Source organism: Dendrobates tinctorius, unplaced genomic scaffold, assembly GCF_039654945.1.
Source record: "Dendrobates tinctorius isolate UK_male_01 unplaced genomic scaffold, ASM3965494v1 ptg000045l, whole genome shotgun sequence".
Taxonomy (NCBI): Eukaryota; Metazoa; Chordata; class Amphibia; order Anura; family Dendrobatidae; genus Dendrobates; species Dendrobates tinctorius.
This window is the reverse complement of record NW_027361713.1, coordinates 2053632-2067407: the sequence shown is the minus strand read 5'-3', so window position 1 is coordinate 2067407 and position 13776 is coordinate 2053632. Positions and strand designations below refer to the sequence as shown.

At 45.2% G+C, this 13776-nt stretch overlaps 1 protein-coding gene across 5 annotated transcripts in view; it reads left to right on the top strand.

The window, feature by feature from the left end:
• The window catches only part of ANKS1A (ankyrin repeat and sterile alpha motif domain containing 1A), a 537122-nt gene that overhangs the window by 377422 nt on the left and 145924 nt on the right, over nucleotides 1-13776 (top strand). For 4 of the 5 annotated variants that reach the window (XM_073575593.1, XM_073575591.1, XM_073575589.1 and 1 more), the window contains 6 exons: nucleotides 1021-1108; nucleotides 4073-4116; nucleotides 4218-4338; nucleotides 4657-5021; nucleotides 13481-13547; nucleotides 13635-13741. In XM_073575593.1, coding sequence (XP_073431694.1) covers nucleotides 1021-1108; nucleotides 4073-4116; nucleotides 4218-4338; nucleotides 4657-5021; nucleotides 13481-13547; nucleotides 13635-13741 — 792 coding nt within the window. The remainder of the gene's footprint in view (nucleotides 1-1020; nucleotides 1109-4072; nucleotides 4117-4217; nucleotides 4339-4656; nucleotides 5022-13480; nucleotides 13548-13634; nucleotides 13742-13776) is intronic. The other variant, XM_073575594.1, reaches the window with a different exon arrangement.

Sequence of the window (13776 nt, the reverse complement as noted above, 5' to 3'; positions counted from 1 at the left end):
CATCCTAACAAAATGGTGTTCCAAATATGATGATAATATATATTATATAGACCCTATGGTAAATGTTGTCTATTAACTTTTGTTTGGTTTAATCTGGTTTAATGACATAAAATGTAACATTTTAGAAATTGCAACATTTTTTGATATGTTTAGGAAAAAAACCTGATATTTTCAGAAACCTATGTAAATTGTAATTACATTTCCCACTAATAAGGTACAATGTGTCATGAAAAAACAGTCTGACTTCCTGAGATGTGGTGAAGCATTCCACACTCGTGACACCCCTTGGATTTGATCAGTCTGGCTTAGTCAGCAAGGTTAATGCTCGCTGTGATGGGAGTGAACGAAATGGTGCTATTTACAAAAAAAAACAACCATTTTCTTCCGCTTCCCTTATATTGCTTTGTTGTTACAAAATTAAGTCATGACTCTTGGTAGGCAAGGATGAAAAAGCTAAAAATGGCCTGATTCTTAAAGGGGTATTTCCATTTTAGAAAATCTGTCAGTTAAATGAAAATATTCTGTACTTCTCGAGTTCTCCAATTCCCATTAACTTCTACAGGAATTTTGGAAGCCATGTTACACAGTAGCACTTGGCTGCTTCTCTACTCCTGATCTCTGCACACACACAATGTTTCCATCTCAGCCATGAATAGCTGACATGAGAATACCCCTTTCAAGTATTATGGCAGATTATCCTTGGCCTGATGTTTTTGTTTGTAGAGATGCCCATACAACTATGGTACTTCCTTACTCACATAGTGTACAGTGGAGGTGTTTCAAATGACTTTTTAAATGAGTGATCTTTTTAGGTTCTGAAGCTGGTTTATAAAGAGAAGCTCTTCTGCACACCATATATGACTTTTCATACTCTTGCTGACCATCATTGTTATACTAATGTGCACCTTTACAGTCATAATGGTTTCCAGATCTTCCTGAATCGGCCTCTGTCCTTGGCTGTATATTAAGACAATGTGCATGAACTGATAACTTTAGATGTGCCGTTTTTTTCTTTAAAAGGTCCATAGTAAAATGCATATTAGTCTGGAGGAAGAGAACCCATACGAGCTTCTGCTCACTGCTGAGACCAAAAGGCCCGATGATCAAGGTAAAGTTTAAATACTGAAAGACCAATAGATAAGCATATGAGAATTGGTGCAAATAAAACAAAAGGTGTCTATCACTTCTCATTTACGCTTGACCTGCCGTATTTTTCGGAGTGTAAGAAGCACTTTCCCATAAGATGCACCCCAGATTTAGACAGCAGAAAATAGAAAAAATGTTTTTCCTATAAATTAATATTTCCCTGCTGGTGTAAAGTGGAGGGGTCATTATCACTCACTTTAATATCCCAGGGTAGAGTAGGGAGGCAATAAATCTATTGTTAGTGTCTCTCTGCCGTGTGCATTATACAATGAGCTGGCTCCAGTGTATAATTGAGATGCAACCCTGTCTAATAATGGAGTTCACTGTAGGAACTACTGCCTCGCTGTTTATCGTAGCTGACAATCATTAATAAGATCCTACCTCTCGCTAATTAAATTATATAAGGGACCTTGGCAAGAGTTTCCCTAAGCTATGGACGGTAATACTATGTTACTTGCATACTGGGACTTTAGTGGCTCACAGTTGCATAGCAGATAATAAATTGATCAGCAATGCAACAGTGCTCCAATAGACATTCAGTCTAAATATTGAGTATATGATGCCTCTTAATTAATCTTAATTATTCTAAGCTCAAAAAAGTCATTCTATATAAAATAAAAGCTATATTTTAATCACACACATATTCCCTCGTTCCTTTCCCTACATGATATACCCATATTGACACACACAGCTCTGTTGCATGCACATTTACATACATATACACACACAGTATCACATCTTTCAGTTACACGTTTACGCATACACACTTTACATTACCACATCTTTCAAATCAAATAGTTTTTATTGAAGAAAATAAGATAATACATACACAGGCATGTATAAATATATCAGCAATATTAGTTTTCTTACATTTTTAGTAATACAAGAAAATCCCCCCTTAGAAACTAAGAAAACCCTCCCCTATCCCCCACCTCGTCACGCTTACACGATCCTTGTCCATATAATACACTGCCACACACATTTCTATAAACCAACCACGTAGTGAGATAAACTCAGTAATCACCAAACACCTAAGAATATTCACTAATGATTCATATAAAACCTACTCAAAGTGAATAAACAAGTATTGAGACTTTAAAATAATTTTATTCATATCAATATTTAAAAGGAGAACCAGCAAAGACTAGACATAATAAAGTACCATAGTATGAGGAGATGATAATAGCATAACATATATAGGGGCCATGATTAGATAAAATGACCATACATAATCCTGAAATAGTCTGTATAAAGTGCAATAATAAACAGACCAAAGTCTGAAATAAAGTGCAAAAAAGTACAACAAGGATTACAAATACCAGTTATCAATGGCTCCCTAGGATCTCCAGCTCCAACGCACGTTTCGCCTATTGAGAGAGAGTGTTGTGTATGTCCCAGAATGGAAATCTCAACTGCGGATCCGCAAAAATAATTGACATGGTGCGGAAAATAAACCACAGCAAATCTGTGCGTAATTTTCCGCAGCATGTGCACAGCGGATTTGGTTTTCCATAGGTTTACATGGTACTGTAAACCACATGGAAACTGCTGCGGATCCCCAAGGCCAAATCCGCGCCGGATCCACAGCCAAATCCGCAACGTATGCACACACCCTATCTCCTCCCCAGAAGCACAAGGGACAAAGTTTGGAGCAAATCTGCACAGACAAGCCGCACTAGAATCCGCAAGGAATCCGCTAGAAATCAGCATGCGTTTTACCCTGCGTTTTCTGCCAGGAGATGCGGATTCTCTGCAGAAAAATCCGCACCCAAGTCTGCAACGTGTGCACATTCCATAAGGACTCCACAAATGGCGCTCAAAAACTATTGAGAGAATCTGAGCCCCAATTGGGCACTGCTTCCCTTCTAAGCCATGCCATTTGCCCAAACAGTGTATGGCCATGCAAGGGCATTGCTGCACTAGGGAAAAATTGCGTAATAATTTAAAAGGTTTTGTTTTTTTAATTCATGTTAAAAATGAAACATTTCATGCTAAATCTACTTATTATTGTAGCATATAATTTTATTTTCATACAGCCCAATGTTAAAGGAATCCGTGACACAAGTATAATGTAAAAATGCTAACTACACCTCTCGTGGAATTACCTGGAGGTGTAATTTCCAAAAAGACATCACATTGGGGGGTTTTCTGTATTCTGGCACTTCTGGGCTCTGTCTGTTAGCACCACCCACAAACTATTCCAGCCAAATTTGCACTCAAAAAGCCAAAGGGGCTTCTTCATTTTCGAGCTGTGCCATGTGCCAAAACAGTAGCTTATCTCCACTTTTGGGTATGACCATGTTCAATAGAAATTGTATGATAAATAGTGGGGTCTATTTTCTCTTTTTACCGCTTGTGAAAATGGGAAATTTGGAAACAAAACAATCTTTTTTTTTTTTTTTTTTTTTTTTTCTTAACTGCCCAGTGTCCTAAAATCATGTGACATATCTGTGGGGTAAAATTGCTCACTATACATCTAGATGAATTCTGTGATGGGTGTAGTTTCCAAAATCGGGTACATTTTGATGGTTTTCTGCTGCTCTAGCACCTTTGGTGGGACTTACACATGTCAAAATTGAAAAATCTTGCTTGGTCATGGAGGGGTTAATGTCTTCAATGGCAACTGTTCATCTTGCTAAATAAAGATTGTCCATTATGTATCAGATTTGAAATGTTTGTATTGGCTACAGACATCTCACTGGTTAAATGGCGCAGACGTTGAGATCTATAGGACTGAACCCTGCAATCTCTATCAGACCTTTAGGCTTTGGATAGAGCGGCAGTAAACATGAGCTCCACTCCAATAGGGGACTTAAACCCCAATATTCTGATTGAGGAGGATCATGGCCTTTTTTTATCCTTCATATTACTACATTTATGTAGCTAAAGATGCATGATACTAACTAAAAATGATTGTTTTGTACAGGATTGCTGCACTTACAAGGGGATGTTGGTAACTCTCAGCCTCAGGTAAGACTATTTATATTAATTTCATGTTTTAGAATATATTTATAGTATCAGCTTTAAAGTCATTGTTAACATACACCACTCTTTTGTAAAATTAACTTAAGGTTCGGGCACGACTGTCAACATTTCCACAAGATCCATGCCGCCCTGCGAACCGCCGCGGTTCTTCTGATCTGTCCAGTGGCCATTCTGAAGGAGAGTCTCATGGCTCAGAAAGGCTGAACAGTAAGATCTCATTATTAAACATATCCTCAAAGTCATCTTCTATTTAGCTTTTCTCCATATTTACAAAATGTCAAAGCTCAGGGTTGAACAATAGTAGTTACTGTTAAGCAGTTGACACTCGTTCTGCTGCTGACTGTGTCTTAGGAGGATTGGAATTTTCGATTTGCACAAGTTCTAATCTTTCTGTCAGCAACGCTGCGTCCCTGTAAGATGGCTTGTTTTTCTTGTTTATCTTGATTAGTAACTGTCTATAATGTGTTTCCTCAATAGTTTGTCTTTTTTTTCTTGCTTTTTAGTTATATGCTTCTGACTTTTCAGGTGGCCAACGGAGGAACAGTTCAGGGGGTTGGAGTTTAGCCTCAGGTGACAGTTCTGATTCACACATGCTTCAGCACTTCTCTGGACTTCTGCATGGTTCTTCTCCAGTTTGTGAAGTTCGAGATCCTCCTGTTCCCTGTGACCTTCCCTGTGCAGACAGTGGAAGAAACGGTGCTGCCTCACACATGGAGTTGCCTCTTCGCCGCAGTTTGTCCAAATCTGACTCAGACCTGTTAACCTGTTCCCCCCCAGCTACTGGTGATGGAGATGACTGGAATCGCAGTGAGTCCTTCAGCAATTGCACCACTGGGGGCAGCAAGAAAAGACTAGAAAAGTCTCCTTCCTTCACATCTGAATGGGATGAGGTCAGTAAGGGTTATGGGGAGGCATTTAAATGAAGTGTGAGTAGATTGTAATATGACGGTCTTTTAACAACAGAAATTCACCTGTGGTTTATAAAGAACATACAATGTTTCTACTACCGTTCTAACAAAATCTTGATTAGATTATCTGTCTGAAATGAACACTAAACTGTTTTAATTTCATTGCATATGGGGGTTATTTGTGTAGATAGCTCTAACAATACTGCTTTTCCATCAGAACCACCAATTGGTCACAGAATGTCTACCCCAAAATTACGTAAGGACAGTCAGCTGGGTCCTGTTGGTACTTGGGGTGTCTGCTTGGTTATACGACTTCTTAGAGTGCTGCCGCATCTTGTATTTTGGTGATGGAGATTGAACCTGTATGTGGAAATGGCTTTATCATGGGTTTCTGGGCAACCATCTTCTCTGCTCTGCTGTCATTGAACTATCTGCTGATAATTGGGCATGTTGGTGTAGGCATATACATAAGGATTCCTGCTTTGCTTGCATTATTCTGTGGCATCGTGTAGAAATACTATCAACATTTATGTCAATGTGTAAAAATCCAAGTTTTGTTTTTCTATTGCATTGTCTAGTACTGCCCTAATTCTTTTTAGAACGTCTTAAATGTTTATAAAAGTGTGTGTACTGAAATCTAGTACACTTGCCGCTTTCTCTAAACCCATTGTTGCTTCCTGGGCTAGTTTGCGAATTACTTAAAACAAATGAGCGCTACTCAATGTTCGAATTTTGGAGCAGATTTTCAGCAATGGTTTGCCTGGAATAAAAAGCATTTATTCTCTCAGGCATTTCATGCTTAACACTAGACATGTCCTCTACCAATCTCTGCATACCCTATTTTCTCTGGTGGCTGACCAGTGAGAACCAAGAGAAGCATTGCCATGTTTGTCTGTTGGGTACAGAGGATTTTTGTTTTGTTTATTTCATTTTTTTTGTTAAGTTAATCCCTTAACGACCGCCGATACGCCTTTTAACAACAGCAGTTAAGGGTACTTATCCTCAGCGCCTCTTTTTAACGACCCTAAGAAATAAGGTTATAGCACCCCCAGGGTTGGAAATTCTCCGGAGTCTTGGCTACCAGGGGTAGCTGAGACCCTGGAGAACATGATTCAGGTCGGTTTTTACTGACCCCAGTGTTGCAATCACCGTTATTCACAGAATAACTGTGACCGCAAAAAAGTCATATTTCCCATTTAATTTCTCTCTCCTCTGATATGATCTAGCACATCAGAGGAGAGAGAAATGTGGTCCCCCAAGCCCCCCAGCTACCTCAGGTGTCGCTTGACCCTCCTGCATCCCCCGGTTCTGTCCCCTGGCCGTCGGCGTCTTCTTCCGGGAAGAAAATGGCTGGCACATGCGCAGTGCACCCACCAAGATCTGTCGGCTGGCAAAAAATAGGTATTAGACCTACCGGTAATGATGTTTCCAGGAGTCCATCCTGACAGCACCATGGAGGACGTCCTCCTCCTCCTTACAGGGACAGGAAGCACACGAGAGGTTAAAGGTCACGTCCCACCTCCTCTCCCTCAGTGATTTAACAAGTACCGCAAGGTGGATGATGTTAGTAACAGTTTAATGAAACAATCATATTACAGCATATGACATATCAAAATACAACATAGCATAACATAACAGGGAGGGAAGTACCCGTGCTGTCAGGATGGACTCCTGGAAACATCATTACCGGTAGATCTAATACCTATTTTCCAGGACGTCCACCTGACAGCACCATGGAGAGTACCAAAGCACCTCCTCAGGGTGGGATTACCGCCTGGAGAACTTTTCTTCCGAATGCGGTCTGCTGACCAGCCAACACGTCAAGCTTGTAGTGCTTGCAGAATGTATTCAGATTGGCCCAGGTTGCTGCTCTACAGATTTGGTCAACCGAGGCCCCCGCCCGTTCGGCCCATGAGGCTGATACCGCCCTCGTAGAGTGGGCTTTTATGGACCCTGGCGGGCTAAGGCCTTCGGCTTGGTAGGCGTCAGAGATTACTGAGGTAATCCAGCGCGCGATAGACGCCTTAGAGGCCTTCTTCCCCTTATTTTTACCCCCAAAAAGGATGAACAAGTTTGGGTCAATGCGCCAGCTATTGGTGGCTTCTAGATAGTCTAGCACCGCGCGCCTCACATCCAGCGAGTGAAGACGCTGTTCTATTTTATTACGGGGATTGTCGCAGAACGATGGTAACACTACCTCCTGGTTTAGATTCTTTGAGGAGACTACCTTCGGGGTAAATGCCGGGTCTAACCTTAGGATTATACTATCCCCTCTTATCTGTAGATATGGGTCCTTAGTGGACAGGGCCTGGATCTCCCCTATCCTTTTGGCCGTGGTAATGGCTACTAGGAAGGCCGTTCTACGGGTGAGGGCAGAGATGGTTATTTTCTCCCCTAGAGCATAGTGGTCTGTACAGAGGGACCTGAGTACCAGACCCAGATCCCACGGCGGGGTGAGCTGCCTAATCGTGGGATGCAGGCGCTGCGTGGCCTTTATAAATCTTATTACCCAGGGATGAGCAGCTAGCTGGTAATCGAAGAAGGCGCTTAAGGCTGAAACCTGGACTTTTAGCGTGCTAGGCTTAAGGCCTTTATTAAAACCTGCCTGCAAAAAACTTAGTATGCTAGGGAGGTCAGGGGTGCCTGCCACGAGATCGGACCTGCCACCCTCCAGACAGAATCTTTTCCATATCTTCCTATAGATTGCGGATGTCACCGGTTTCCTACTGGCCAGTAGGGTGGATATGACCTGGTCCAACAATCCCTTTGTCTTCAGGATGTCCCTCTCAGGATCCAGGCCGATAGATGAAGTCTTGCTGGGTTTGGATGGTAGATCGGGCCCTGGTGGATGATGTCCTTCCACAGGGGTAGCTCGACCGGATTTCCGACTGCCATGGCTCCTAGAAGGGGAAACTAGCTTCTCTTCGGCCAGTATGGAGCGATCAACATCACTCATGCGTGGTCCTCGCGTATTTTCCTGAGCACTGCCGGTATAAGGGCCAGTGGCGGGAATGCGTAGGAGAGGGATTCTCCCCAGGTCTGACTCAGGGCATCCACGCCTTCTGGGTGGTCCGTCGGATTCAGGGAATAGAATCTGGGGACCTTCGAATTCTTTCGGCTTGCAAAGAGATCTATACTGGGGGTCCCCCAACGCTGACAAAGATGGTTGAAGATCTCTTCGTTCAGTTCCCATTCTGTCGGGCGAATCCGTTGTCTGCTCAAGTAGTCTGCTACTTCGTTCTGGGAACCCTCTAGGTGTACTGCGGTCACTGATCGGACTGTTCTTTCTGCCCAAGCAAATATTTTTCCTGCTAGGTCCTGTAGTGGTTGATGTCTGGGCCCTCCCTGGTGCTTCAGGAATGCCACTGTCGTCATATTGTCGGATAGTATACGGACATGACGATTCTCTAGTATCGACTGGTTCCGCCGTAGCGCTTCCCAGACCGCGTAGAGTTCTCTGAAATTGGAGGATCTGGTCTTGATGTCTACTGGCCATCTCCCCTGGAAGATTTTCCCTTCTATGTGGGCTCCCCAACCCCACACACTGGCATCCGTGGTGACTACCACGTATGGAGAGGCTGTCCAAAATACGCCCACCTGAAGGTTTCTGGACCGTGTCCACCACCGAAGGGACTCTCTTACTCGTTCTGGCAGCCTTAGGGGTCTGTCTAGCGACTTCTGTCCCACCTCGCAAGGATCTCTTTCTGCAGTGATCTTGAGTGGAATTGGGCCCATCGGACGCACTGGATGCAGGCCGTCATGAGGCCCAGGACCTCCATTGCCTCTCTTATGGAGCACTGACGTCTCAACAGGTCTCTGGTTTTGGTCTGAATAGTCCTCTGCTTCTGTTCGGGTAGCCAGGATATTCTGTCGGTTGAGTCTAGGAGGACCCCGAGAAATATTTTCCTGGTTTCTGGCCTGATGTTCGACTTCTCCCAATTGATCACCCATCCAAGGAACTCCATTACCGTAGTTGCTCGGTTTCTGTCGCGAACGAGCGCTTCCCTGGATCTTGCCACCAGTAGGAAGTCGTCTAAATAGGGTATGATCACGATACCCTGATCTCTCAGGTAGGCCACTACTTCTCCCACCAGCTTTGTAAAGATTCTGGGAGCTGAGGCCAACCCGAATGGAAGACACGAACTGGAAGTGGCAGGTCCGGGTTGGTAAACTGACCGCAAACCTTAGCAGTCTCTGGGATGAGGGATGGATAGGGACCTGGTAGTAGGCCTTCTTTAGGTCTAGGGTGCACATGACGGAGTCCCGATCTATCAGGAGGGTTGCGAATCGGACCGATTCCATCCGGAATCTCTTGTACTTGACCCAGGCATTTAGTGGTTTCAGGTTTATGATGGTACGGGCCTCGCCAGATGGTTTTGTGATCGAGAACAGGGACGAATAGTACCCTTTCCCTCTTTCTGACGGGGGAACTGGTACTATGACCTTTGATTTTACCATGTCCTGTAGATCCGTCCACATTGCGGAGTCCTCCAGGACGACAGTGGGGGTAATATATCTTTCGGGGGGAGGTGAATAAAGCTCTATATTGTAGCCCTCCGCGATGGTTCTGAGGACCCACTGATTGTGGGTGACTCGGGACCAGTTTGCTGCGAAGTGGCGAAGTCTCCCCCCAATACCTATGGCGTCATTGCCTCCTCGATCTAGAGGTTGATGTGAATGGAGGACCTCTGTCCCTCCCGGTCTGGCTGAAGGAGCCCTTATAGGAGCCTCTACTGGACCTTGCCCGACCCCTGAACTCGGTCTGCCTCCTAGAAAAGGAGCCTCTCCGAAAGGACTGGGGTTGTCTGGGTTTTTCCTCCGGGAATCCCTTCTTTTTATAGGACACCAGCTCTAGAATGTTATCTAGGGCTGGCCCGAATACCCTCAGGCCCGAGAAGGGGATGGCGCATAGCTTAGTTTTTGAAGCGTTGTCCCCCGAACAGGATTTGAGCCAGACTGCTCTTCGGGCCGCGTTGGAGAGGGAGCTGTTTCTGGCTGCAAATCTTACCGATTCGGCCGACGTATCTGATAGGAACGCCGTAGCCGATTTCATGAGCGGAAGGGATGCTAGGATGTCTGATCTAGGGGTCTTGTTGGTTAGGTGTTCTTCCAACTGCCCCATCCACAAAAACATAGACCTGGCCACCGAGGTGGCTGCTATGTTGGCCCTAATAAGAGCCGCCGACGTCTCCCATGCTCTTTTTAATAAGACGTCTAACTTTCTATCCAACGGGTCTCGAAGACCTGATGAGTCCTCGAATGGGATAGCCGTCTTTTTGGTAACTTTAGCGACTGGGACATCTATTTTAGGAATTTCTTCCCATGCCCGGGTTTCCTCAGGATCAAAAGGCAGTCTGCTTCTAAAGTCTCGGGAGAGTGTCAGTCGACGCTCTGCCTCCTTCCACTCCTCCTGGACCATCGTTTTGATGTGTTCACTTACAGGGAACACTACCTGTCTCCGGGCCACCAGTCCTCCGAACATTAAGTCCTGCCTGGACTGTGGTTTAGGGACCTCCTCTATCTGCATAGTATTTCTGACTGCTTGGACCAACTCGTCCGTGTCCTCCAGTCTGAATAGGTATTTCCTGCTCTGATCTTGTCTATCCCCCCGGATTTCGCCTTCTTCCTGATCCGAATCCCGGAATTCGGACTCCTCACTAGGGCTTTCTTCCGACTCTGGGTCCGCTTCCCACCTTGGACGTTTGCGACTCGGCCCTGGGCTGGGGGACTGACGCCGTGCGAGGCTGGATGTAGAGGCCCGAACTTCCTCCCTTATCAGCGATCTCATTTCGGCTAGGAGGGATGGCTGTTCCTCGCCTACGACCCTTGAGGTACAGGGTCCGCATAGGGTCTTGTCAGCTTTACCCTGCATACTGGGCATCTGACCGATTTGGAGGTGGCCTTTGCCGGGTCCTTCGCCCCCGAGGGGGATTCTGTCGGGGCTCCCTTCTCCTAATAATACAGAAGGGGCACCTACTCAGATCTGGGTTGGGGTAATGGGTGGGAGAGGGTGGTCTGCGCTATGCGCACTTACCCCTCCGCCTGCTGGAGCGACCCCTTCCATCCTGGCGCGGTCCGCAGGGCGCTATGGACCTCCGAAACGTGCTCCCTGGATCTCCAGAAGCGCGCTCTGTGCCTTAGGAGCGCGCGCTGTGGACCCCAGAGGCGAGCGCTGTGTGGCTTCAGTGGCGAGCGCTGTGGCTTCCGTAGCGAGCGCTGTCTGGCCTCAGCAGCGAGCGCTATGTGGCTTCAGAAGCGCGTTCTGGGATTCAAAGGCCGGTGTCTGACGTCACCGGATGTGACGCGCGGCCTCTCGCGCTAGGCCGCCTCCTCCACTTCCTGCTCTGCGCGTGACTATGGCGGCCTCCTCCGGCCAGCCGCCGTGGGGAGCCAACCCCCATCCATATGCGGCGGACTGCCACTCCGGCCTCTTCGCCTGCTATGGCGGACTGCGGAGGCCTCATTCCTGCCTCCCAGCGCCGGCTGCGCCAGTCGTCCGTCGGTGCCCGCCCGGCCAGCCGCCTGCGGGGAGCCGACCATCACCTGCCGTGGCGGTGAGTTTTTGGAGCCGAGAGCCTCTCATAGGGAGGAACGGCTCCCTCCAGGAGCGTCGTCCTGCTCCTGGCCTTTGGGGCAGAGGGACTCCCCACTGGAGAGTTTCGGCCCCGGGACCTCTTGACAGGGGAAGGCTTGGACTAGCCGTACGATCCCCTGAGCCCCTCCGGTAAGCTTCTCGTGTGTCCCTCCGTGCAGGGACAGGAAAAACACTGAGGGAGAGGAGGTGGGACGTGACCTTTAACCTCTCGTGTGCTTCCTGTCCCTGTAAGGAGGAGGAGGACGTCCTCCAGGGTGCTGTCAGGTGGACGTCCTGGAAATAGGAGATTTCTCCTATTAGTTCATTTTGATCACTGTGATAGACCCTATTTCATTGAAGACCCTATCACAGTGATCAAAATAAAAAAAATAGTAACTAAATAAAAATAAAATAAATAAAAATAGTATCTCAAACCCCTTTTATCACCCCCTTAGTTAGGTAAAAATAAAATTAAAAAATATATTTTTTTCCATTTTTCCGTTAGGGTTGGGCTAGGGTGGGGTTATAGCTAGGGGTTAGGGTTATGATTGAAGTTATGGTTGGGGTTACAGTTGGGGTTATAGTTAGGGTTGGGACTAGGGTTAAAGCTAGGGTTGGGGTTAGGGTGGTGTTGCTGTTAGGGTTGTGTTTAGGGGGCTATGGATAGGGTTGGGATTTGGGTTAGGGATGTGTTGGGGTTAGGGTTGGTGTTAAGGATGTGTTAGGGTTGGAGTTAGTATTGGGGGTTTCCACTGTTTAGGTACATCAGGAGGTCTCCAAACACGACAAGGCATCCGCTATTTATTCTAGCCTATTTGCATTCCACAAGTCAAACAATGCTCCCTCCCTTCTGAGCCCTACCATATGCCCAAACAGTGGATTTCCCCCACATACGGGGTATCGGCGTACTCAGGAGAAATTGCACAACAAATTTTGTGGTCCATTTTCTCCTGAAACCCTTATGAAAATAAAAAAGTTTGGTTCCAAAGTAAATTTTTTGTGAAAAAAGTAAAATGTTCAAATGTTCATTTTTTCCTTCCACATTGCTTTAGTTCTCATGAAGCACCTTTTGACCCCCCCATACGCGCGTCAAATGTGATGTGGTCCCTAAAAAAATAGTTTAGTAAATTTTGTTGTAAAAATGAGAACTCGCTGGTCAACTTTTAACCCTAATAACGCCCTAACAAAAAAATTGTTTCCAAAATTGTGCTGATGTAAAGTATACAGGTGGGAAATGTCCTTTATTAACTATTTTGTGTGATATGACTCTGATATAAGGGCACAAAATTTAAAAGTTTGAAAATTGCCAAATTTCTGAAATTTTTGCCAAATTTCTGTTATTTTTTCATAAATAAACGCAAGTCATAATGAAGAAATTTTACCACTAACACGAAGTACAATATGTCACGAAAAAACAGCCACGGAATCAGCGGGATCCGTTGAAGTGTTCCAGAGCTATTACCTCATAAAGTGACAGTGGTCAGAATTGTAAAAATTGGCTCTGTCATTAAGTACCAAATTTGCTCTGTCACTAAGGGGTTAAACCTCTTGTGGCTTTCTTTATTTTGTCTTTTTTTTTCTTTAATTCTGGAATTTGCCATGAATCCCAGGGTATTCCACAGCAATATCTGCAACCGTTGGGGTTGGTTTCTGATCTTACCTTTCCAATTGAATTAAATTTAAAAACCTAAACCATTGGTCAAATTCTATGCTAAAAACTTTTGGCCCGCACAGAAAAGTTTTGTTTGTTTTTTTTTTTGTTTGTTTGTTTTTTTACAGAAAGTGTTGTACTGTAAATATGGCCTCTCAGTCATTGTTGTCTATAAAACATTGTTTAATCCTTGCCCCTATTTTTCATTTTTTACAGATTGATAAGATAATGAGTTCAATCGGGCAGGGCATAGAATTCTCTCAGGAGCAACAGGTCATGGCAGGTAACAGAATATAATAAAACCAGAATGTTTAATAACATACTTACAGCTTCCCTTTCACTAGTAATATTCTCCTCCCTACATCCACAGTTTCCAGAGTGCCTTGTCAGAGTGTAGCCCAGTGGTTGGTATCTCTGGGTCTTCCACAGTATGAGAGCAAGTTTGTGTTGAACGGCTTTGACGATGTCCGTTTTCTGGTGAGTTGTTGTATTTAAGGAGTAGTACGATGTGT